This window comes from Pseudorasbora parva, chromosome 16, assembly GCF_024679245.1.
Source record: "Pseudorasbora parva isolate DD20220531a chromosome 16, ASM2467924v1, whole genome shotgun sequence".
Classification (NCBI taxonomy): Eukaryota; Metazoa; Chordata; class Actinopteri; order Cypriniformes; family Gobionidae; genus Pseudorasbora; species Pseudorasbora parva.
Genome location: NC_090187.1, coordinates 16,427,654 through 16,452,170, shown reverse-complemented (window position 1 = coordinate 16,452,170; position 24,517 = coordinate 16,427,654). Strand labels below are relative to the sequence as shown.

Genomic DNA, 24,517 nt, shown 5'->3' with positions numbered 1-24,517 from the left:
CCTTAGTTAATTCATGAATAAATTAGTACTTGATAGCATCTCTTTACCATGGCAACACCAGAGTATGTTTCTGTCACTGTCAAATGCATGACTGACATCTACAGAACATAAAATAAAATTGAAAGTAGAAAACTTTATTGATCCTTAGTATAAGCCTTTTTTTATCTGCTCAGCATATTAAAAAAAGCCTTTAGACAATTTATCTGAACAGCATTATCTGTGCATGCATAAGATTATTATTTATCCAAACATTTGATCTATGTTGGGAGGATGACATCCTTTTTTTTTCTTTTTTTCTTTTAGGGGGATGCTCACTTGGCATTGTCTGCTCTTTTAAAGAAACACCCCATACAACTTTCATCATAAATTTGTAGTGGGTCAGAGAGAGAGAGAGAGAGAGAGAGAGAGAGAGAGAGAGAGAGAGAGAGAGAGAGAGAGATGTGGATCACTCTGTATATTACTCTTTACCTGTTCTTTAACTTTATCTCTGCAACTTCAATCCTCAGAACAGGCACCTGTCAGCTCCAGGGACGCTTCAAATTAAATGGAATGTACCAGGATGGAGATGTTATACTTGGAGGCCTGTTTCATATTCACTTTTTTACAGTGTTCCCAGAGCTGAGCTTCAAAACTGAGCCAGAGCCACCATATTGTGAAAAGTGAGCCAGAATGACTACAAAACTCTTCTTGTTGCCCTCTTTTACCTCAGCTATCTTGCTTACAGCTTACATGATGTATTGACAGCAGTAATTCTGCTTTGTAAAATAATCTATATTGAAACTATTGTAAATTTACCCAGTATGCACTACAGGAGGGCTCCATGAGTGATGTTTGAGCTCAATATAATTTTCTTTGCTTTAATGTCATCATGTCATAATTAATCATGTTTTTTTCGTTCAGATTTAGTATGGAAAACTTTCAGCAGGCACAGACCATGGCTTTTGCAGTGAATGAGATAAATAAGAATCCAAACTTGCTGCCTAACATCACTCTTGGTTATCATCTTTATGACAACTGTGTGATAATGGGAATAGCGTTCCGGGCTGCCATATCCCTGGCTAGTGGGACAGAGGAGTCCTTTTCCAGCCTAAACTGCACTGGCCCTCCTCCAGTGATTGGGATTGTGGGGGATCCAAGTTCTACTCCTTCCATTGCAATTTCCAATATGCTGGGGCTGTTTCGAGTACCACTAGTAAGATGGGATAAAGAAAGTTAAAAATACACTATGTGTATATTTTTGCACTTTTGGGTTAACTTATTTTCTCATTTATGTCTGGAAAAAAAAAATTCAAATAACGTCCACAAACATACTGATAAATATGTATATCGAGTTTATATTATAAATTATATGGGATGAGGCAATACCATTTATCGATGTTATTCAAAATAACTGGTAAAATATAATTACTCACAAAGTTTCAGCAGCTTTCCCCGTCAGATGCTCTGATGGATAACCTACAATTATTAGATAATTAAAATATTAGTTTTTGGCATTAAATATGCCACATTTAGAATGTTTAAAAGTGAGGTAATAAAATATGAGCTAATATAATTACTAAGCTCAAATGAGTAAATGTGTGTTCCTTTTGTTTTTATTTATTTTCCATTTTAGATTAGTGAATTTATCTTCTCCTTTAAAAGCATTATATTTGTTTTGTGGTTGTAATGTAGTTGTTACAATGTTATAATGTAATGTGGTTTAACCCAGTTTTTGCACATAATATAGCATAGCCTATATAGTTACATGCACTATATTTATTTTCATAGCCTTCAATATAAACATTGTTTGTAGAACAACCATGGGCAGGATTTTTTTGTTAATACATCTAGAATTTTTATCCAATCAGAAAAAAAGTAGAAAATACTTAGATAAACTGCATCACCATTCAGCCCAAAAATTTTTTAAAAAAATAAAAAACTAGATAAGGTTTATTGGCAATACCGTCCAGCCCTACTTAACTCTGTCTCCTCTCTCTCCATTTTCCTTGACTAATTAGGTTAGTCACTACGCCACCTGCTCCTGTTTGAGTGACAGGAAAAAGTACCCCTCTTTCTTCAGAACTATCCCTAGTGATGCCTTCCAGGTACAGGCTATGGTTCAGATTTTGAGGCATTTTGGCTGGACCTGGGTTGGTCTTGTCTACAGTGATGATGATTATGGAATCAATGCTGCTCAGTCCTTTAAACAGGAAATGCAGAAGTTTGGACATTGTGTTGCTTTTTCTGAAATCGGTCCAAATGATAACAACCACAGAGACATTCAACGTATAACTAGAGTGATTCAGGCCTCTACAGCTAGAGTGGTGGTTCTTTTTCCCACTGCATCCTTTCTGATACCTTTGATGGATGAGGTGGTGTTGCAGAACATAACAGAGAGACAGTGGATTGCAAGTGAAGCTTGGTCCACCTCACATGTATACCACACTCCACGTTTCCTGCCCTTCCTGGGGGGCACAATAGGCATTGCTATAAGGCGTGGAGAAATTAAGGGGCTTCATGATTTTCTGCTACGTCTCCGTCCCATCAATGATCAAAGAAATAATATAGTGAGAATTTTCTGGGAAAACATGTTCAGGTGTAGTTTTGGAAATGGGGGGGATAGAGTGATAGATGGAGAGCAAGTGAAAAGGGTATGTACAGGACAGGAGGATCTGAGCACCACAAACACAGCATACACTGATGTTTCAGGTTTGAGAGCAGGTTATAATGTCTATAAGGCAGTTTATGCCCTTGCACATGCACTTCATGACCTGATGCAGTGTGAGGAGGGGAGCGGCCCATTCAGTGGGAACAGATGTGGTGACATAATCAACCTGAAACCCTGGCAGGTAGGACATACAGGTATAATTGCAAATTCTCTTCAGCCATATAAAAAACCTGAAGGTGGAAAATCTAAATATATGCTGTATATTAATGAAATAGTTACTCTGTCTACAAAATATACAGCTGGTTCACTACCTACAGAAAGTGAACTTCACCACAGGCTTTGGGGATCATGTGTCATTCGATAAGAATGGAGATGCTCTGCCTATCTATGACGTGCTAAACTGGCAGCCGAGTTCTGATGGATCAATAAGGATTTACACTGTTGGTGTAGTAAATAAAGGGGCAGCAACAGAGGTGGTGCTTACATTGGATGAGGATGCAATATATTGGAACTTTAATACAAAAAAAGTAATAAACATTGCATGTTAATGTCATCTTTTTTGCATATATGCATTCTGAATACTAGTCAAAGCTATGCTAAAACAAATCAATAAATAAATGGAAAGGATGAAAATAGCAGATAATATCTCGTTCAGCCTCCAAGGTCTGTGTGCAGTGAGAGCTGCCCTCCAGGCACGAGGCAAGCCCAGAGGAAGGGTCTTCCTGTCTGCTGTTTTGACTGCCTGCCATGCAGAGATGGAGAGATTTCTAATACAACAGGTCAGTCGATTATTGTTAGTAAAAATCTGAATATAATTTCCTCTTCAGTTTGCAACTCTCTTATTCTTATTCTTATTTACAGATGCTATTGAGTGCACAGTGTGTCCAGATGAGTTCTGGTCCAATCCAGATAAGGATAAGTGTGTGCCCAAAGAAGTAGAGTTTCTGTCCTATAATGATCCTTTAGGCATCTCTCTGACCACTGCATCTCTGATTGGCACCTGCTTCTGTGCTCTTGTGATTGTCATTTTCTCTCTTCACCGTAACACTCCCATAGTACGTGCCAACAATTCAGAGCTTAGCTTCCTGCTGCTGTTGTCATTGAAAATGTGTTTCCTGTGTGTGCTGCTTTTCATTGGCCGGCCTCAGCTGTGGACATGTCAGTTAAGACATGCTGTTTTTGGCATAAGCTTTGTCTTGAGCATCTCCAGCATCCTAGTCAAGACTGTGGTGGTAATAGCTGTGTTCAAAGCATCTCGACCAGAGGGCAAAGGAGCAATGAAATGGTTTGGAGCAGTTCAACAAAGATGCACTGTTCTGATCCTAACAGCCCTACAGGTTGTGATATGTGCAGTCTGGCTATCAACTGCCTCTCCAACACCCCATAAAAATAACCAGTATATCCGTTCAAAAATAGTATATGAATGTGCTATTGGATCAGTGGCTGGTTTTTCTATGCTGCTGGGATACATTGGCATGTTGGCAGCAGTAAGTTTCTTGCTAGCCTTCCTGGCAAGAAATCTTCCAGATAATTTTAATGAAGCAAAGTTCATAACTTTTAGCATGCTGATCTTCTGTGCTGTGTGGATTTCATTTGTTCCAGCATATGTCAGCTCACCAGGGAAATATGCAGTGGCTGTGGAGATATTTGCCATTTTAGCTTCTAGTTTTGGTTTACTGGTATCCATATTTGCCCCAAAGTGCTACATCATTCTTTTACATCCAGAGAAAAACACTAAAAATGCCATTATGGGAAGGGAAACTAAATAAAATAAATGTAAGCATTTTTAAATATGTTTGACATTATTATGGTTTAAAAATTAGAATTTACATTTGACACAACTTCATAATTTAGGGATTTAACTCTGTAAACAAATCATCGCCATCATCATCATCTATTTGTTTGCAAGGAGGTAGCACTGTTCATTAATACACTATATGTACACTGTTTATTAATATTTATTTGTCATACTGAATTTTATCTTTTGTCTTCTTTGCAGGTTTACCTCCTTTACATGTTTATTTTTGTAAAATTGTTTGATTTAAAAGGAAATAAAGAATGAGGAGTAAATACAGTTTGTCAGTGTAACATGTTTCCTGTTCTGTTGTGTTTGCACTTGTTATATGTTCTTTTGTCTTTTGCCACTGTTTCCATGGTCATCCTCTTTGGTCTAGTTTAGTTCAGCTGTGTCTAGTAAATTATCTCGTTTCTGTTTGCTATTTAAAGGGGTACGCCAATGTCACGTGATTTCAATAAGCTGATTCATGACCGTTTAAATCTTTATTTGAGGTTTGAAAACAAACACGGAAGAGAAGGCAATGCTGAATAAAGTCGTAGTTTTTGTTATTTTTGGACCAAAAGTTATTTCCGATGCTTCAAGAGATTCTAACTAACTGATGTCACATATGGACTACTTTGATGATGTTTTTATTCTCTTTCTGAACATGGACAGTAAGCAGATCTAGCAGCTTTTATGGCCTTTCTGTATGCAATCATGCTCTCTTTCCAAAAATTGCAAAAAATGTCTCTGGTTACGACTGTAACCTTGGTTCCCTGAAAACATGGAGCGAGACGCTGCATCAGTCGAAGCTACGGGGAACGCCTTCAGCGCGACAGGTGTCTGAACTACTATCAAATCACGGTAATCCTATTGACCGGTGACAACCTATGTCATCAAGATGCAACCAGGAAGTATATAAAGGCACCTTGCAAACATGACACCAGCTTCTTCGTCTGAAGGGACTGTTTGGCAGGCAGGCCCCGAGGCATGGCACCATGATGCAGCGTATCGTTCCCTGTTCTCAGGGAACCAAGGTTACAGTCGTAACCAGAGACGTTCCCTTTCGAAAGGGAACTTGTGCTGCGACAACTGTCAGGACAAGCAAATTCAAATGAAATGCCTGAATCAATCCCACTCTGGTCACACTAGGCTGTCAGTGACAGCATTCCCTATGGTCATAGCCCAAGCTTGTACCAGCTAGCGTGTCACTGAGACCGGATCCGGGAATCCCTTCCCATATGGAAAAGTCTTGCTAAAAACATGTGTGATTCTTATATGTTCCAACAGAAAACTATAAGGATCATATATGCTGCAAAAACCACATATACAAATTGTACAATATTCATGTATTTTCAATCATATATGTCCTACACTGTAAAAAAAATATATGCTGGATTGTGTTAAATACAACCCCTGCAAATCAGTGAGATTTTACTTTAGTTAATAAATTAGCAAGTAAAATGAATAAAAAGGGGTAACCCTAATGCAAAGAAAAAAAAAAAAAAAAAAAATATATATATATATATATATATATATATATATATATATATATATATATATATACACACACACACACACACACATACACACACATACAGTTAACAATAACACAAGTCAAGCACACTGGCATGTTCCTACATATTTAGCAAAGAGCTGTAACTGCTGAAAAGTGCACCGACATTATTGTTAATAAAACAGTTTTACAGGTTTTTAAACTGAGCAAAAACACATCAAATAACAACAAATTTTAACATTTAACCTCCTTTAAATCAGAAGTAAAGCATGATGGGAAGTAGAAATTTGTTGTAACTCATTCTGTAAAAGTGTTTATGTGTGTGTGTACATGCATTCACATTAATATGGGAAATTTAATATACAGTAAGGCTACACAATAAAGGATACAACTTAATGGATATTACATGTAATACTATTTATATCTTAATTACTAAATATTGTATGTGTTCAAATATAGCCATATTTTATAAATATAGTCAATATGCATACATTGCAGTAGCTATATTAAAAAAGGCTTTAATATAGTATAATTTAATATAATATAATTTCCTTTAATATAGGCTATTTTGCATATAATTGCAGTATATTCCCATATATTTGTTTCGTAATGTTCTACCCATACAAACTATTTGTTAACAGCAATATCAGCAATATTTAAAAAATAATAATTAAACACTCACTCTAAGCGTTAGGGTTAGACGATGAATATATCTGTAACAAAAATAGCCTTAGTTCTACATTTACATTTACATTTAATCATTTAGCAGACGCTTTTATCCAAAGCGACTTACAAAAAAGGGGAGAGTAATAGAAGCAACGGAACAGACAAGGCCAAAAACCTGTAAGAGCTGTAAGAAATCTCAATTAATTAGCACAATACACAATTTTTTTTTTTTTATTTTTTTTTAAAAAGACAGACATCTACAACAAAAACTCACGTCCGCACAGTGCCGAACACTGGATTTTGATAGCTAAGATAGCTGCAACCCATTAGGACTTAAGGGGGTCGCACACCGGACGCGGAGCTCGGCGGCGCTCGGCGGTGCGCCACGCAGCGTCTCGGGTATCGCACACCAGACGCGCACATTTTAAAAGGCTACGTTTATTATACATTTCCCCAAAATATGTTTAGACTTTATTCAAGCTGTTGAACTCAGAATGTAAAACAAATATGTCTTGTAGCAAAGGTTGAAATCAGTATACCTTAACGATAATATATACTTTTAATATAAAGCCTTGAAATGGCGCTCTGTGGCGCGGCAGGATTTAGAACAACTTCCTGAGTCGCCGCGGACAGGCGCCGAATGCCGCCACCGGTGTGCGTACACTCATTGAAAACAATGTGTTCGAATTTTAAAGACGTGGCGCGCCGCCGAGCGCCGCCGAGCTCCGCGTCCGGTGTGCGACCCCCTTAAGGCTGTTGCCCCAGCTGTTGTCGTTAATGCAGATTCAGTGGCCCAATGGGTTGGTTTTGTATTCTAGCTAAACGCGCAGCAATAGCCATCTACAACAAAAACTCACGTACGCAATATACAGAACACTGGATTCTGATAGTTATGATTACTATGTAACATACCCGCCTGAAGGCGCAAATCTGGATGAGTGACGTAGATATGATCCCGGAGTGTACGCTTTTGGTCGTTGCTGTGGTGATCAGTAAGTGCTATTCTGTATTGGTCAAGTGCAAATGGAAAAGATGTGTCTTAAGATGTTTTTTAAGAATGGCTACAGACTCGGCAGCACGAATTGAGATCGGCAGGTCATTCCACCAGATAGGAACGGTCCAGGAAAATGTCCGTGAGAGCGATTTCATGCCTCTTTGGGATGGAACCATGAGGCGCCGCTCGTTCGCAGAACGCAAGCTTCTGGAGGGTGTGTAAGTCTGAGCAAGTGAATTTAGGTATATTGGTGCCGAGCCAGAGGTTGTTTTGTAGGCGATAACTAGTGCCTTGAATTTGATGCGAGCAGCCATTGGCAACCAGTGCAGTTTGATGAAGAGAGGCGTAACATGCGCTCTCTTCGGCTCATTAAAGACCACTCTCGCCGCTGCATTCTGGATCAGCTGCAAGGGTTTGATAGTGCATGCTGGAAGCCCAGCCAGAAGAGCATTACAATAATCCAGTCTGGAGAGAACAAGAGCTTGAACCAGGAGTTGTGCAGCCTGTTCTGATAGGAAGGGTCTAATCTTTCTAATGTTGTATAAAGCAAATCTGCAGGACCGGGCTGTTGCAGTAATGTGGTCAGTGAAGTTTAACTGGTCATCAATCACAACTCCAAGGTTTCTTGCTGTCCTTGATGGAGTTATGGTCGATGAACCAAGCTGAATGGAGACATTTTGATGAAGTGCTGGGTTGGTTGAGAAAACAAGTAATTCTGTCTTTGCAAGATTGAGTTTAAGATGATGCTCTTTCATCCAGTCAGAAATGTCTGTCAGACAGGCAGCGATACGAACACTGACTGTAGGATCATCTGGTTGAAATGAGAAGTAGAGTTGAGTGTCATCCGCATAGCAGTGATAGGAGAAGCCGTGTTTCTGAATGACAGAACCTAATGATGACATGTAGATGGAGAAGAGAAGTGGTCCAAGGACTGAGCCCTGGGGAACCCCAGTAGCTAGATTATAAGACTTAGACACTTCACTATAGTTCTGTCATCGCAAACTGCGCATGCGTCAACGCGCCGCGGCCAGGAGGAAATTAATCGCGGGTTCTTGTTGTCTCCGTGATATGATTGCCTCCCAGCGGGACCGCGAAGTGTCGAGCTCCAGGTAAGATTTGTGTTTGTCATGTCGTTCTCAATGCAAATGTTAACTTATTTAATGGCAAGATTTGCTAAAAGATTTGTAAATTGTTTGTTTCTGTTATCATGTCGGTGCCACAGCCTTAGTGTTAGGTAACGTAACGTTAAGCCTAATTATGCTGCGCGCACGTGCAAAAATTAAATTACAAGTATTTAATGTGCAAAAACAAGTGAAAAATGCTTATATTTGTATTAAAGTTATTAAACTATATGATTGGTCTCATAATTTGTTAGTCCCTTTGAATAAAAGCGTCTGCTAAATGATCAAATGTAAAACACAACTATTCTAGTTGTTTAACTATGTCATTTTATAACTAAGTTAAACCCTAAAGCTCATGGTTTGCATAGATAACGTTATACAATGATTGTGTGTGACAGTGAAAGCTGTGTGACACTGACAAAAAGCAAAAGTTAGAATAAATGTAATGTGATTTGTTTACTGGTATGTTCCTTTTGTCATCATTAATAGTCTATTTTGTGCCAATTCACTTTAAAAGAGTTAATGTTTTAGTGAACTTGAGTTTTTTTTTTAAATTGCCCTAATGTAGTTAAAATATAGCTAAAATATAAACTTCTATCATTTGCATTCATGTAACTGCAACATATCTAAATGATGTACAATATTACAATTTTGTAATAGAAAGTAAGTAACTGTATAAGAATATATTGTTATACTGAAAAAAACATTATATTGAAACGTGTTTCTAATATTCATGTATGTAAATGGGGTGGTCAAGAAGATTTTCTTTTTCTTCCACAGAAAGATCTTCATGAAAACATTAGAAGACCACGCAAGAAGAACAGGTTCAGCCACAGACTGGTTCATCCCATGAGGACGGCTTCAGTTCTGAAGGGGAAGTGTTGAAGAAGTTTATGTAACTTGAACTAATGTTAACAAATGAGACTTTATTGTAATGTATTAACTAACATGAACTAACAATGAGCAATACATTATTACAGTATTTATTAAACTTTGTCAATTTTTAACGTTTAGTTCACCCAAAAATGTATGTTGTTAAAATGACCCTCATGTCGTTCCAAACCCATAAGACGTTCATTTATTTTCAGAACACAACAAATAAAGCTTTAATATGTGTACTATAATTACTATATGAAATAAGTTAATATAGTAATTGATATAGATACTGATATAGATATCCATATTTATAACCTTATTGACTAAAATAACCAGCTCATGGCAGACGACTTGCGTCCAGAGAGTGACCTGAGTGATGCGATGTAGGATTAGCGTAAGCTTCAACGTCTCTCTGGGCAACAAAATCAAGCGCTTCTCTTTTATCGAATCCTCTTTAAATTCAAATTCGTGACCAGTGTTTTGTTTTCCTCTATTCTCTGCATAACCGCATTTATCAATACATCATGCTTTAGGTCAGAGGTCACTCTTTTGGCGTAAGTAGACACGCACGGTTGACTGCCGGAAGATAGATATTTTAGTCTAAAGTCAAAAATATGGATATTTTTCTAATAAAAAATGCATAGCTTCTCTTCAGAAGGCCTTTATTAAAAGATTTTTTTTAACATGTCCTGATAATTTACTCACCCGCATGTCATCCAAGATGTTCATGTCTTTCTTTCTTCAGTCGAAAAGAAATTCAGTTTCTTGAAGAAAATATTCCAGGATTTTTCATCATATAATGGTTTTTAGTTGCAACCAAAATACTGAAGGTCCAAATCAATGCAGTTCCACCTTCGTGTTTACAAAGCGCTCATGTGAAGACTAATACAAATGCCCTCTAGCCAATAAAAAAAAGATAAAACAACGATATTGGAGGATTTTGAAGTTGAAAATTGAGTGTTTTGCTAAAGGGCGTTTGTATTAGTCTTCACATGAGCGCTTTGTAAACACGAGGGCGGGACTTCTGCCTACGTCTATGTGACCATTTACATGTCATTGTGTCATCCTTGGCACCTCGCAGAGCTGAGCAAGTTGAACAATTAAGGTTGAAAAGTATATTCTTTTTTTTAAATGACTGATCGTTTGACTAGATAAGACCCTATTCCTCATCTGGGATCACGCAGAGGCTACGAAGCCCTTTGAAACGGCGTTGATCTGGATCTTTAACATTTTGGTTGCAACTGAAAAGCATTATATGATGAACAATCCTGGAATGTTTTCTTCAAGAAACTTAATTTCTTTTCCACTGAAGAAATAAAGACATGAACATCTTGGATGAGATGGGGGTGAGTAAATGATCAGTCAATTTTCATTTTGGGGTGAACTAATCCGTTAATTATCTTTGATTGATGGCCATGACGCTGTGTTCAGTGTATTTTGTTGTTGTTTTATGGGTTTTGTTTTTTTTCCTCAGCAAAGTTCAGTTTGCTGTCAAGTTGGAATTGTAAATGACTCATGTGGAGTATAATTTGATTATTTCATTTTGTGTTGAAATAAAAGTGTTTCCCACACAAATTTGTGTATGTCATTGATTGAAATCATATATGGTTAGTATATGCAGAGATGTTGTAATATTGACTGAAATCATGTATGATTATTATATATAGTTTATATGTATATTATATAAACTTGAAGAGCTAACACATCATTTCCCTATTAAAAAAAATATGAAATCTGTATAAAATGCATATAAACAAATGACACAAAATATAAATAAATCCTATATGACTAGCATATGATTCAGTATAAGAACTTTATATGATTTGTATATGAATATCATGTATTTTCTACTAAAACCATATAGCATTGCATACTGTTTACATGTAAAACTCATATAAGATTTTTGCAGGATTCATACATGACCCAAAAGTTTTCTGTGTGTTTTTTAGTATGAAATGGGCCATAAACAGTCTGATTTTGTGTATGACATTGTGGCAAGGGGGGCGTGGTTCAGCGAGGTCTGCAGCGGGAGAGAGGGCCACGGGACGAGCGGTAAGTGAGTGGGTTGGACGCAGATTAATAACACCTGTCTCTTGTTCTAGTAATGAGCGCGGAGACGGGATAAAACACCAGCGGAACCGGAGACCGAGGAGAGAGAGAGTCGGACTGTTGGTGCGAGACACTGAGTTTACCGGAAGCCGGAAGTGCGTGACCCGGAAGTGATACAGAGACTGAGCGATATATGAGAAAACAGACACACGAAGAAGTGTGCACGTTGTGATTGAGTTATAAGAATAAAAAGCATCAACAGTCCTGCCGACCCCCGTGTCCTCTTCCTTCCTTACCTTATCGAACTTGTTACACTGGTGCCGAAACCCGGGAAGGAAGCAGGACAGCGCCGCCGCCATGACAACGCCCTCCGCCTCGCCATTTGTGGAGATCCTCAACTCCCTCGCGGTCCTCCACCAGGAACACCATCAGGCATTGCTGGACCTTAGGACGGAACAGGAGCGTCGCTTCGAGGCGATCGTCCAAGGCCAGCAAGAGGACCGCGAGCGGTTCCGGAGCTGGATGGACCAGGAGGTTCGCGCCGAGGCCGCTGGGCGGGCCAGCGCACCGGTTCACGTGCCCCTGCAGAAGATGGGGCCGGAAGACGACCCCGAGGCCTTCGTGGATCTCTTCCAAAAAGCCGCGGAGGCCTGCGGGTGGCCCCGGGCACAGTGGCCGGTGCGCCTCATCCCACTTCTCTCCGGCGAAGCCCAGGCAGCCGCGCAACATCTACCGGTTGCGAACCTCCTGGACTACGACGACTTGAAGCGGGCCATACTTCAGCAGGTCGGCCGGACCCCAGAACAACACCGCCAGCGTTTCCGCTCCCTGGAGTGGGGCGAGTCCGGTCGGCCCTTCGCATTGGCCCAACAGCTCCGGGACGAGTGCCGCAGATGGCTGCTGGCCGGCGGCAGCGACGTGGACCATGTCGTCGATCTGGTGGTGCTGGAGCAGTTTATCACTCGGCTCCCCAGGAAGACCGCCGAGTGGGTCCAGTGCCACCGGCCCACGTCGCTGGAGACGGCCATCAATTTGGCGGAGGACCACCTGGTGGCGTGCCCGGGGGTCGGCGCACCCCCACTAACTTCTCCCTCTCTCTCTCCCCCTTCTCTCTCTCTCTCTCGACCTGTCCCTCTCCCCAGGTCCCGCCCTCCAGGCCCTCCTCGCGTTCCCCCCAGAGGCCGGGGTGGGATGGGCCTTGGACCGTCTGGGAGTTCGCGGGGCCGCTGGGGACGGGTAGTGACTATGGATCCGGTTCCGCCCCCTCTCCGCGCTCAGCCTCCAACCCACTCCCCGCCGCAGGCCTGGGCTGGCCTGCTGGCGGTGCGGTGATCCGGATCATTTTGTGGACCGATGTCCGATGATGGACATCGGAACAATGATCCGGATCCCGGACGTCCAGCGGACCACCCCCGATCAAGCAGGAGAGTACCAAATTCCTGTAAGTATCAAGGGGGGTACATATCAGGCCTTGGTGGATTCAGGATGTAACCAAACCTCGATCCATCAAAGCCTGATTCAGCCTGGGGCGTTGGATACAAGCCGCGTGGTTAAGGTGCGGTGTGTGCACGGGGATGTGGTGGAATATCCGGTTGTCCCAGTCACGATACAGTTTAGGGGGAAAAAGCATAGTGTGGAGGTGGCGGTTAGTCCCCACCTCCGGCATCCGCTAATTCTGGGGACGAATTGGCCCGCCTTTTCGGCGTTATTGGGGTCGTTGTGCGCGGATGCCGCTTGGGGAAACAAGGCTAGGAACGGGGCGGTGCGAGTGCAGGTTGGCGAGACTGATACGGGGCCCTTGGGAACAGCTTCAGAGGAACCGAGCGGGGTTGAGAGACTGATTCTCTCGGACCGCGATGACTTCCCTCTGGAGCAGTCTCAAGACGAGACGCTAAAACATGCGTTTCAACAGGTCCGCACTATCGACGGTCAGTCCCTCCAACCCGCATTGCCCGTCACGTATCCTTATTTTGCCATAATTAAGGATAGGTTGTATCGAGTGACCCAAGACGCTCAGACAAAAATGGATACAACCCAATTGTTAGTACCAAAGAGCCGCCGGGAAATGCTTTTCCAGGCGGCTCATTCTAACCCGATGGCGGGCCACCTGGGACAGGCGGCCACGCTGAATCGTTTAATGACCCGATTCTTTTGGCCAGGCATTTATGACAATGTGCGCAGGTGGTGCGCGTCTTGTCCTGAATGTCAGTTGGTGAACCCACTGGCCGCCCCAAAAGCGCCATTGCGCCCTCTACCATTAATGCAGGTCCCCTTCGAGAGAATTGCGATGGACCTCATCGGGCCATTAGAGCGATCCGCACGCGGGCATCGTTTTGCGCTAGTTATCGTGGACTACGCAACACGATACCCGGAAGCAGTGGCTCTCCGCAACATCTCGGCGAAGAGTGTTGCGGACGCACTGTTTCGTTTAATCTCCCGGGTGGGGATTCCGAAAGAAATCCTCACTGATCAAGGCACGGCGTTTATGTCACGCACGTTAAGCGAATTGTACGGATTATTGGGCATTAAATCCATTCGAACCAGCGTCTATAACCCACAAACAGACGGCTTGGTCGAACGATTTAATCGCACTCTTAAATCCATGATCCGTAAATTCGTACAGGAAGACGCCAAAAATTGGGATCGGTGGTTAGAACCCCTCTTATTTGCTGTGCGCGAGGTCCCGCAAGCCTCCACGTGGTTTTCCCCCTTCGAGCTTCTCTACGGGCGTCAGCCACGGGGGGTGCTGGACGTCCTACGAGAAACTTGGGAGGAGGGGCCTTCGTTGGCCAAAAACGAAATTCAGTACGTCATGGACTTGCGAACAAAACTCCACACATTGGGGCGGCTATCTAGGGAGAATTTGTTGCAAGCCCAGGACCGCCAGAGCCGGTCATATAACAGGGGTACTAAACTGCGCAAATTCACACCGGGAGAGAAGGTGCTCGTTCTACTCCCAACGTCGAGCTCAAAATTAATGTCGAAGTGGCAGGGGCCGTTTGAGGTCGCACGGCAGATAGGAGAGCTCGATTATGAAGTGATACGATCCGATAGGAATGGGGCACGTCAAATATACCACCTCAATCTGCTTAAAAAATGGAATGAGGTGGAATCGGTGTTGTTGGCAACGGTGATCGGGGGAGAGGATGATCTCGGGCCAGAGGCGAGCATTAAAGCGCAATCAGTCGCGCTGGCCCCTGGGGGAGATCACCTCTCACCGTTACAACTCGCTGATTTATCGAAGTTGCAGGCGGAGTTCGCTGACGTGTTCTCGCCCCTACCGGGACGTACCGACTTGATTCAGCACCATATCGAGACTGAGCCGGGCGTGGTAGTTCGCAGCCGGCCGTATCGCTTGCCTGAACACAAGAAAAAAGTAGTTCAGGAAGAATTAGGCGCAATGCTCGACATGGGAGTAATCGAGGAGTCCAACAGTGACTGGGCGAGCCCGATAGTGTTGGTCCCCAAAACGGACGGCTCGGTCAGGTTCTGTGTGGACTACCGCAAGGTGAACGCTGTGTCGAAGTTCGACGCGTATCCAATGCCACGGGTTGACGAATTGCTTGATCGGTTAGGCTCGGCTCGATTTTATTCGACACTGGACTTAACAAAGGGCTATTGGCAGATCCCCTTGTCTCCATTGTCCAAAGAAAAAACAGCTTTCACCACGCCGTTCGGATTACACCAATTTGTCACGCTTCCTTTCGGCTTGTTCGGGGCGCCCGCAACCTTCCAGCGACTCATGGATAGGATTTTGCGTCCCCATGCTGCATATGCTGCTGCGTACCTAGATGACATAGTGATTTATAGTCACGACTGGCAGCGGCATATGCAGCATGTGAGGGCGGTCCTGAGGTCGCTGAGGAGAGCGGGGCTCACGGCCAATCCGAAGAAGTGTGCGATTGGGCGGGTGGAAGTAAGGTATCTGGGCTTCCACTTGGGTCATGGACAGGTGCGTCCCCAAATTGATAAGACTGCCGCAATTGCAACCTGTCCGAGGCCCAAGACCAAAAAGGAGGTAAGACAGTTCTTAGGGCTGGCGGGATATTATAGACGGTTTATACCAAATTATTCAGACCTCACCAGCCCTTTGACTGATCTTACTAGAAAGGGGCTACCAGATACGGTCCAGTGGACGGAGCCGTGTCAACAGGCTTTTACCCAAGTAAAGGCTGCTCTATGTGGCGGGCCGCTGTTACACTCCCCTGACTTTTCTCTCCCTTTCTTGTTGCAGACTGACGCGTCGGACAGGGGGCTGGGCGCAGTCCTGGCCCAGGAGGTGGAGGGGGGAGAGCGGCCGGTGCTGTACATTAGCCGTAAGCTCTCCAAGAGGGAAGCTAAGTACAGCACCATAGAAAAGGAGTGTTTGGCCATCAGATGGGCCGTTCTCACCCTCCGCTATTACCTCCTGGGGCGGGAGTTCACTCTCTGTTCGGACCACGCTCCTCTCCAATGGCTCCACCGCATGAAGGATACCAACGCGCGGATCACCCGTTGGTATCTGGCTCTTCAGCCGTTTAAGTTCAAGGTGGTCCACAGGCCGGGTGCTCAGATGGCTGTGGCCGATTTCCTCTCCAGAAATGGGGGGGGGGGGGCTGCAGGCCGGACGGCTCCCCGGCCTGAGTCGGGCGGTGGGGGTATGTGGCAAGGGGGGCGTGGTTCAGCGAGGTCTGCAGCGGGAGAGAGGGCCACGGGACGAGCGGTAAGTGAGTGGGTTGGACGCAGATTAATAACACCTGTCTCTTGTTCTAGTAATGAGCGCGGAGACGGGATAAAACACCAGCGGAACCGGAGACCGAGGAGAGAGAGAGTCGGACTGTTGGTGCGAGACACTGAGTTTACCGGAAGCCGGAAGTGCGTGACCCGGAAGTGATACAGAGACTGAGCGATATATGAGAAAACAGACACACGAAGAAGTGTGCACGTTGTGATTGAGTTATAAGAATAAAAAGCATCAACAGTCCTGCCGACCCCCGTGTCCTCTTCCTTCCTTACCTTATCGAACTTGTTACAGACATATATGGGACTTACATTAAACATATAAGAAATATCTGACTGATTTAAGTAAGGAACATATATGGTCGCTATATATGAACCATATAGGTTTTTTTCATATGGGTTCTCAGGGAGGCCCAGAGGGGCCTACTACCTGACAGCATGCTATACCGGCTAACTGAGCATGCAAACTCGGGGACTCACACTCAGGAAGGCCTGGAGAGGCTGCTACCTGCTAGCCGGACATGCAAACCATCAGAAGTGACTTCGGTCCCAGAGCTCGCCTTTAGGGAGGCCTGTTTGAGGCCTTCCGCACAGTAGCAAGTCTTTAGCCCACTGTTAAACCGCTGGCAGTTTGAATCACATCATGAATCACATGATGTCACTACATGCACACCGCTCTTCTGAGGTAAATAATGCATCTTCCAGCTGAGCGGTCGGTGAGACGTTCATGTATTTTGGGGGCGTGGCTTTGGAAAGAGCCCAAAGTGAGAAGGTGGAGTGAATGGAAATAATGAGCTGTCTTTAAAACAGTCGTGAGAGGTCTACAGACACTCAATTTTTATACTTTCTTTTTTAGAGTACTTACATTTTGATTATGTATTGATATATAAAGAACGTTTAAACAAATTTGAAAAAAAAGTTTTTTAACAAATTCTTACCTACCCTACCTTTAAGTGAACATATGTTTTAGCTAACGTTACTTATAACTTAAGTCATAAAAGTAATGTTAATAACATTAATCATAACATAACTTATATAACAATAAGTTATTTGAGGACCAAATAAATATTAATCTAGACCATTTTATGTTTAGAGCTTTATTAATTAGTTTAGGCTCTCATGGTGCTTCACATTTAACACTTAACACTTAACACATATACATTCAAACATTCAAAACACAATAAAAAAAATAAAATAAAAATGATTTGAAATTGAAAATTGAATGTGAAAGTAAAGCGAGTAGCACAGTATCAGCTGCATACAATCAATGCATTACATTATGAAAAATAATGAACTTTATCACAATATGCATTCACAATATGTATTTACTATATCCGATAAGACCCCATTAACCTTAAACTGACTAATACGTTTTTGTCCTAAAATGACGAGACGAGAAGTCTACAAACAAAAGCCATGCAAAGGCCCCACTTTTTTCCAAGTGACGACAGACAGTGTTTAACAAAAACAGCTTTGCATCATCTACCCCTCTTCCAGTGCGATATGCAAATTGCAACAGATCTAGTACTGGTCCAGCAATCATCAGTAGAAACTTCTTAATCTCTTTTTCAAAAAGGTCAAGGCAATAGGACGATAATCATTCAAAGATGTGGAAAAGATTCACCGAAATAGGTGAGTGAAAAACTGTATACAAAGTATCTGCGTAAAGTTAGCGTTTACATTCAGAGCGGGGTGTAGGCTACTGGGTGTCGTCTACTACAGTTCATATAGCTTACTCTATTTAAAGGATCAAGTCATGAATGGGAAATTAAAGCTGAGAAAATTAGGATTCAGGGGACATTTTAAACATGTCTCTACTTTTTATAACCACAGAGAAATGAATCGAACCGCTTTAGGCGGGTTTTAAACATGTCTCTACTCCTTATAACCATGGAGAAATGAATCGAAACGCTTTAGGCGCGTTTTACACGTCTCTACTCCTTATAACCACAGAGAAATGAATCGAAACGCTTTAGCACGTCTCTAACACCAGCCTAGGTGTGTCACAGAGAATAATGCTGCCTTAACGTGGTATCGGAAATTTGATCATTCCTTGATTCATTCCGTAATCAAGTCGTGATTACGAGATCATTGCATTCAGGTTTCAAAATGTGAGGGCGTTCATGTGCAATTTTACCTAGGAAACTCATATGTACGATAATTTTGAGAGCACGTGAAGGCAGCATAACATTACATTGTTAGATTGATTGTGTTTATCAATGTATATCAGATTTATCAGATATCAGATTTGTATATACATGTACAAGCATATGTAACTTCATCCCCAATCTTTAAGACATTTAGAGTAGAATTTGATTGCTTTATATCTTCACTGAAATAGGTATAACAAATAAAAAAAAAAGTAATTGACATGTTTAAAATATTTTTATATAATTTTTGGATCCCCTTTTACCGTTTTAACCCAACACTTTGTTTTGTAATATCATATGCGATGTTTGTTACTTGTTAATAAATAATACAAATAAATATAAATATAAAAAGGTAATTATAAAAAAATACATTGATGTGTAAGCTTATATATATATATATATATATATATATATATATATATATATATATATATATATATATATATATATATATATATAAAATCGAAGAACTAAATTAAAACTAAACTGGTTTTCTGAGATTAACTGTGTTGGGGATATGTGAATCTTTATCAGGGTCCCCGCGGAGTCTTAAAAAGTCTTAAATTTCAAAATCAAAATATAAAGTCTTAAATTCCCGGAAGCATTGCGTTCTAGGTCTTAAATAATGTTAAACGGGTCTTAATTTTCCTACGTCCATGTAACGCTACCTCATTGAAATGCTCTCGCCTCCCGCAGCACGCGCGTGCATGTGTGTGTGTGTGTGTTTGTTCCGTGGTGTTTGTAGTTCTTTCTTTCGCTAGTCCAACTATTTTTCACTCTATTACAACTACAAATTAGACAAGCATGCATCTTATATTGCAGCCAATCCGCTTTCATGTTATTGGCACGAGCCTCTTTCTGATTGTACCCCACAGAGGCATAAAACTGATTTTATTCTTCAGCTGACGGTTCTTGCAATTTCGCGATCGTGAACGCGAAGGCGAATCTTTCTCACCATCTTGCATAAGCACCAAATAACAGTATAATATACCCGATTGCACTAAAAAGAGTTAATAACTGTGATGTAAACTCCGAACTCCGATGTCAGGCTGGCGTGTGTTTGCTGCCTATCAGCGCTCGCGCGAGTGTATTGAATGTGTTATTTCTATGCTCATTAGCCTAAAGTTACTCTTGAACGATCAAATATACACATTATGCATATGTCTATATCCTGATTTGAGATAAAAAGTTTGGAACGTGTCAACGCTTGTCTCTCTCTCTCACTCAGACAGCACCCTGTGACGCTCCGGCCACCTCGCCGCACCCACGCCACCGCTAGCACCAGAGCACCTGGAAGGAGGACACCCACAATGCACCTGCACCACTACTTCACAACGTTTGTCACTGTTTCCCCAATAAATCCACCCTCTGGGGGTTTTGCACCAATTTCATTGTTGCGTGATCCTTCACCCTGCCACACTGGTGGAGAATGCAGGCAAGAGAGTGAAGGATCACCAACCACCCCCTGAACACTGACATTGTTTTTTTTCTCACCCACGCAGTCAACAGGATCGGACAAAAAGGCGGCGCTCCTCCCCATCATGGAAGACCTGATCAAATGCCTTACAGAAGTGAGTCACCGAACACCTGGCGGCCCGTCAGGAAAAGGTTGAAGAGAAAATCGCCGCTCTCCGCCTCGCCCCTGCCCAGCACGTTCCGCTGCCTGATCCGCGCGTCCGCGCAACCCAGCTGCTGCCGAAGTTAACCAGCCATGATGACGTCAAATTATTCCTTCAACTATTCGAAACCATGGCGGTTCAGGAGAACTGGGACCGGAGCGAATGGGCGCGGTTGCTGGGACGACTGCTGACCGGTGAGGCACAACGAGCCTACTTCTCACTGCCCACCGAGAGTGCTGACAACTATGATGCGTTAAAAAGAGAAATCACAGGCCGCTGAACTCGCAAGACTCTCCCGACACTTGCTGCTCAAGGGTACACCCACCGCGGGTCAGGTGGCGGAGCGCGTAACGGTTGACCGCTTGCTCCGAGCTCTCCTGGCCTGTGTCATCCCGCAGCACCTGGTCCAGCCCAATTGTCATGGTACCGAAGCCGGATGGCACCCTCCGGTTCTGTAACGACTTCCGCCGGCTCAACGAGGTCTCGGAGTTTGATGGCTACCCGATGCCCCGTGTCGACGAGCTACTGGAACGTCTGGGGAGGGCCCGGTACATCACGACACTCGACCTCACCAAAGGATACTGGCAAGTCCCCTTCACAAACTTTGCTAAGGAGAAGACGGCATTCTCCACTTCAAGTGGGCACTGGCAATACCGGACCCTCCCCGTCGGCCTCCACGGGGCACCGGCCACGTTTCAGAGGATGATGGACATCCTCCTGCGTCCTCACCAAGCCTACGCCGCAGCCTACCTCGACGACGTGACCATCCACTCCGAGACCTGGCAGGACCATCTGCTGAGAAGAAAGAAAGTTGGCTAAAGAGACCAATTGGTTTATACCGTTGCATGAACTGCCCCCATTGTAGTAATGTCATCCCCTCGAAAACCTTTGTGGATTTTAAATCTAACAAAACATTTAAGTTAAATGACTTCATAAATTGTAACACCACATTTGTCATCTATCGCTTATCTTGCCCATGTAAGGATGTGTTTTATGTAGGTCGTACTAAAAGACGTCTGCATGATCGATTGGCGGAGCATAAGTATGCTTTTTGTACCAGTAATCCTGATTATCAGATGGCCCAACACTTTTTATATGTGCACAATAAGAATGATTCTCTATTAAAAATAGAGGTTTTGGAGCATGTGAGACCTGTGGATAGAGGAGGTGATAGGATCCGCAAACTTAATCAGCGTGAGTCATTTTGGATCCATCAGCTGGACGCGCTTCGTTATCCAGGTCTGAACGAGGACATAGAGTTCAAGTGTTTTTTATGATGTATTCTCTATGTCTTTATGATGATTTTGCTTTGTCTTTCTTACTTTTGCTTTTCTTGTCTTTGGGTTTTGTTTCTAATATTGTACACTTGCTTTGTTTTTCTCTCCAGGTAGCCTACATTAAAGGGGAGTTTGTCTGTTTGTTTTTTTTTTTTGTCTGTTTTTCCCATTTCGTTGGTATCCCCAATCCTGTACACCTGATTGCCTCATTGGATTAATTGATTGTATTAGTCCTTTTTAGGCTAATTGGATGTTTGTTGGGTTATGGGTGGGGTGTAACATATAAATTGTTATCATTCTCATTCATTGTGTTGCTCTGCCCTGATGAAGACCAAATTGGGTCGAAACATGTTGGCTCTTGTATTTTAAAATGACTTAAGCCATACCAAATAAAGGCTTTTTAATTATTTCCTTATCCTTCACTTAACTGAGTGCCTTGGACCTGCCTTTTTTGTTAAGTCAAGTTTTTATCAACTGCGTGTTCTGGTTAAAACAAAGTCGTTTCTCTCTTTTAATAACTTTGAAAGAGTTATTCACGCTTTTATCACTACTAGACTATTGCAATTCCCTATATCTGGGGATTGGACAGGCCTCTTTGAACCGCCTTCAAATGGTTCAAAATGCAGCTGCTAGAGTTTAAACGGGAGCACGCAAATTTGAACATATCACCCCAATCCTATGCTCCCTTCACTGGTTGCCTGTGCACAATAGAATTGATTTTAAGGTACTGTTATTGGTTTTTAAATCATTAAATGGATTAGCACCACAATACCTTACAGACCTGCTGATTGAACACCACCCAGGGAGAGCACTTAGGTCTGCAAATCAGAGACTCTTAGGAGTCCCTAAAACTAGATTAAAGTCTAGGGGCAGCCGGGCCTTCTCAGTAGCCGCCCCTAGACTGTGGAACACCCTGCCTATACAAACTAGATCTGCTCCTACATTTTCCATTTTTAAATCACAGTTAAAAACATTTTTATTTGATAAAACATATAATTCATGATTTATCTGTCTTGAATGTTGTTTGTTGTTTTTTGCGGTGATATAATAATAATAATAATAATAATAATAATAGATTTTATTTATAATGCACTTTTCATTCCGAAGAATCTCAAAGTGCAACAAGGGGGGGGGGGGGGGAAATAACAAAAAAAATGAATAACAAGTAAAAATATAGAATACTACAAACAATCAACCAACACAGAAAACAGAACAGAAACAGAGCTGATGGTGAACAGAAACAGAGCTGATGGTGAACAGAAAACAGCTGATGGTGAAAGTCTCTGTTAGCTCCGCAGCACACTGTGGTCCACTCCATGTTTTAAATTTCTCCCAGCGGCAGTGTGTCCTGATGACATCACCGAGGCACAACAGCTGAAGACCAGATGATGGGTCTTCATGACGATTCAAACGATGGGGATCGCCGCAGCACCATGCAGGAGGCAGAACATTTTTCCGGGCACTTCTGTGGACACACCGGGGTCGGCGCAGAAATCCAAGCCGCTCCACGGCCGCAACGCAGGACGGAACAGCGGCGCAGCCGAGAAGCGGAACATCCCAACATCATGCCGGACGCCGATTACGATGGCCCAGATGACGCTAGCCCGGTGCAAACTTCAGCCACCATGCAGCCCAAGCCCAAGTGAGACCACCAGTGAGCAGTCGCGGCGAGAAACACCAAACGTCCTCCAAACCAGAACCAACCGCAGCAATTCAAACATAAACACTAGAGATGTGTATGTGTATGTGTATATGTGTGTATATATATATATATATATATATATATATATATATATATATTATCTTTATTTTTATTTCTCATGCTTTTATTATTTTTCTATGTTTATTGATTTCCATGTACAGCACATTGGTCAACGGTAGTTGTTTTTAATAGTGTTATATAAATAAATTGAAATTGAAATTGAAATTGATCCACCTCATGCTTCCACGGGGTGCAGCTTTTGGAAGCTTGTTGATGGTTGTTTGAGGGAAGCCCACCCTGTTGCATTTTATGGTTCCACAGGCCCAAATGTTTTTTGCAAGGAGGTCCCTAAACAACATAGGGCTAGTGTCGAAATTATCTACTCAAAGCTTGTACCCTGTGCCCAAAACCTCTTCATCTATCAGAGCCATCATCAAGTCGTAGCTCAGCCCTTTGTTCTGTTGGCTCTTAACTACGGGGGATTTGCCTTCATAAATTAAAAAGTCCCAGGTATAGGCATGGCGTGAGTCTGCAAGCACAAAGAGCTTGTACCTCCACTTTGTTGGCTCATCTTTACGGTACTGCTTTAGGCCAATTCTTGCCTTAGATGCAACCATTCTCTCATCAATGCTGATGTTCTGATGCGGATGAAAGAAGCTCTTGCAGCAATCACGAAGCTGGTCATACAATGGCTTTAGTTTGCAAATGCGATCATAGGCAGGTGTACCTTTTTTCTTCAAGTTTTCAGCATCCACTTTAGGACCACTTTGGTGAAGTGCTGAAGAGATAGCATGGAATTTTCTACATGACATGACATGCTGGGAAGCTGATACTATAAAGACTGGAGCCATTCCAATAATCGGTCACTGTGGGTAGCTTTACCAGACCCATGTAGATGACAACTGCAATGAAGGAGAACATGTCCTTCTGGCATATGTCTTGCCTTGGTCTCTTATTGGTATCCAGGTGCTCAGCATAGGCATTTGAATTTTTATTATGGTCAGGCACAGAGACGATGAAAACAAAATAGCTCTAGAGGGCTGTAGGATTCTGTTGTACTGATTTGAGGCCCAGGAGTTCAAGCTGGTCTAAACAATGGTTTATGTGGTGAAATATCTGTCTCATCTTCGGTATGCCATCTATTTTCAGTGCCAGATGAATCAGATTGTATAGGTCTTCCTCGCCCTCTGTCTCTTCCTCTCACAGTGCTTCTTCTTCTTCCCATCCCACTACTTCTTCCTCTTACTTTCTCAGTGCTTCTTCCCTTTTTTCTCTCACTACTTCCTCCTCTTCCTCCCCCATAGCCTCTACCTCTTCCTCTCTCACTGCCTCTGCCTCTTCTTCTCTTACTGCTTCTCCCTCTTTCTCTTCTTCTTTCACTGTTTTCCCTCTTTCGCTTCTTCT

At 42.7% G+C, this 24,517-nt stretch overlaps 1 protein-coding gene across 1 annotated transcript; it reads left to right on the top strand.

Annotated features, from left to right (window-relative positions):
- Nucleotides 1-438: 438 nt before the first annotated feature.
- LOC137043198 (extracellular calcium-sensing receptor-like) lies at nt 439-4,416 on the top strand. Its single transcript, XM_067419383.1, has 6 exons — nt 439-659; nt 901-1,192; nt 1,998-2,828; nt 2,947-3,174; nt 3,303-3,426; nt 3,509-4,416. Exons 1-6 carry the CDS (start codon nt 439-441, stop codon nt 4,414-4,416), a joined length of 2,604 nt encoding a protein of 867 aa, XP_067275484.1.
- Nucleotides 4,417-24,517: the final 20,101 nt, after the last annotated feature.

Coding starts and splice junctions, on each gene's coding strand:
- LOC137043198 (XM_067419383.1), top strand. CDS start 439: ATGTGGATCACTCTGTATATTACTCTTTACCTGTTCTTTAACTTTATC. Junction 1,193..1,997: donor GGCTGTTTCGAGTACCACTA/GTAAGATGGGAT, acceptor TTGACTAATTAG/GTTAGTCACTACGCCACCTG. Junction 2,829..2,946: donor TCAACCTGAAACCCTGGCAG/GTAGGACATACA, acceptor CAAAATATACAG/CTGGTTCACTACCTACAGAA.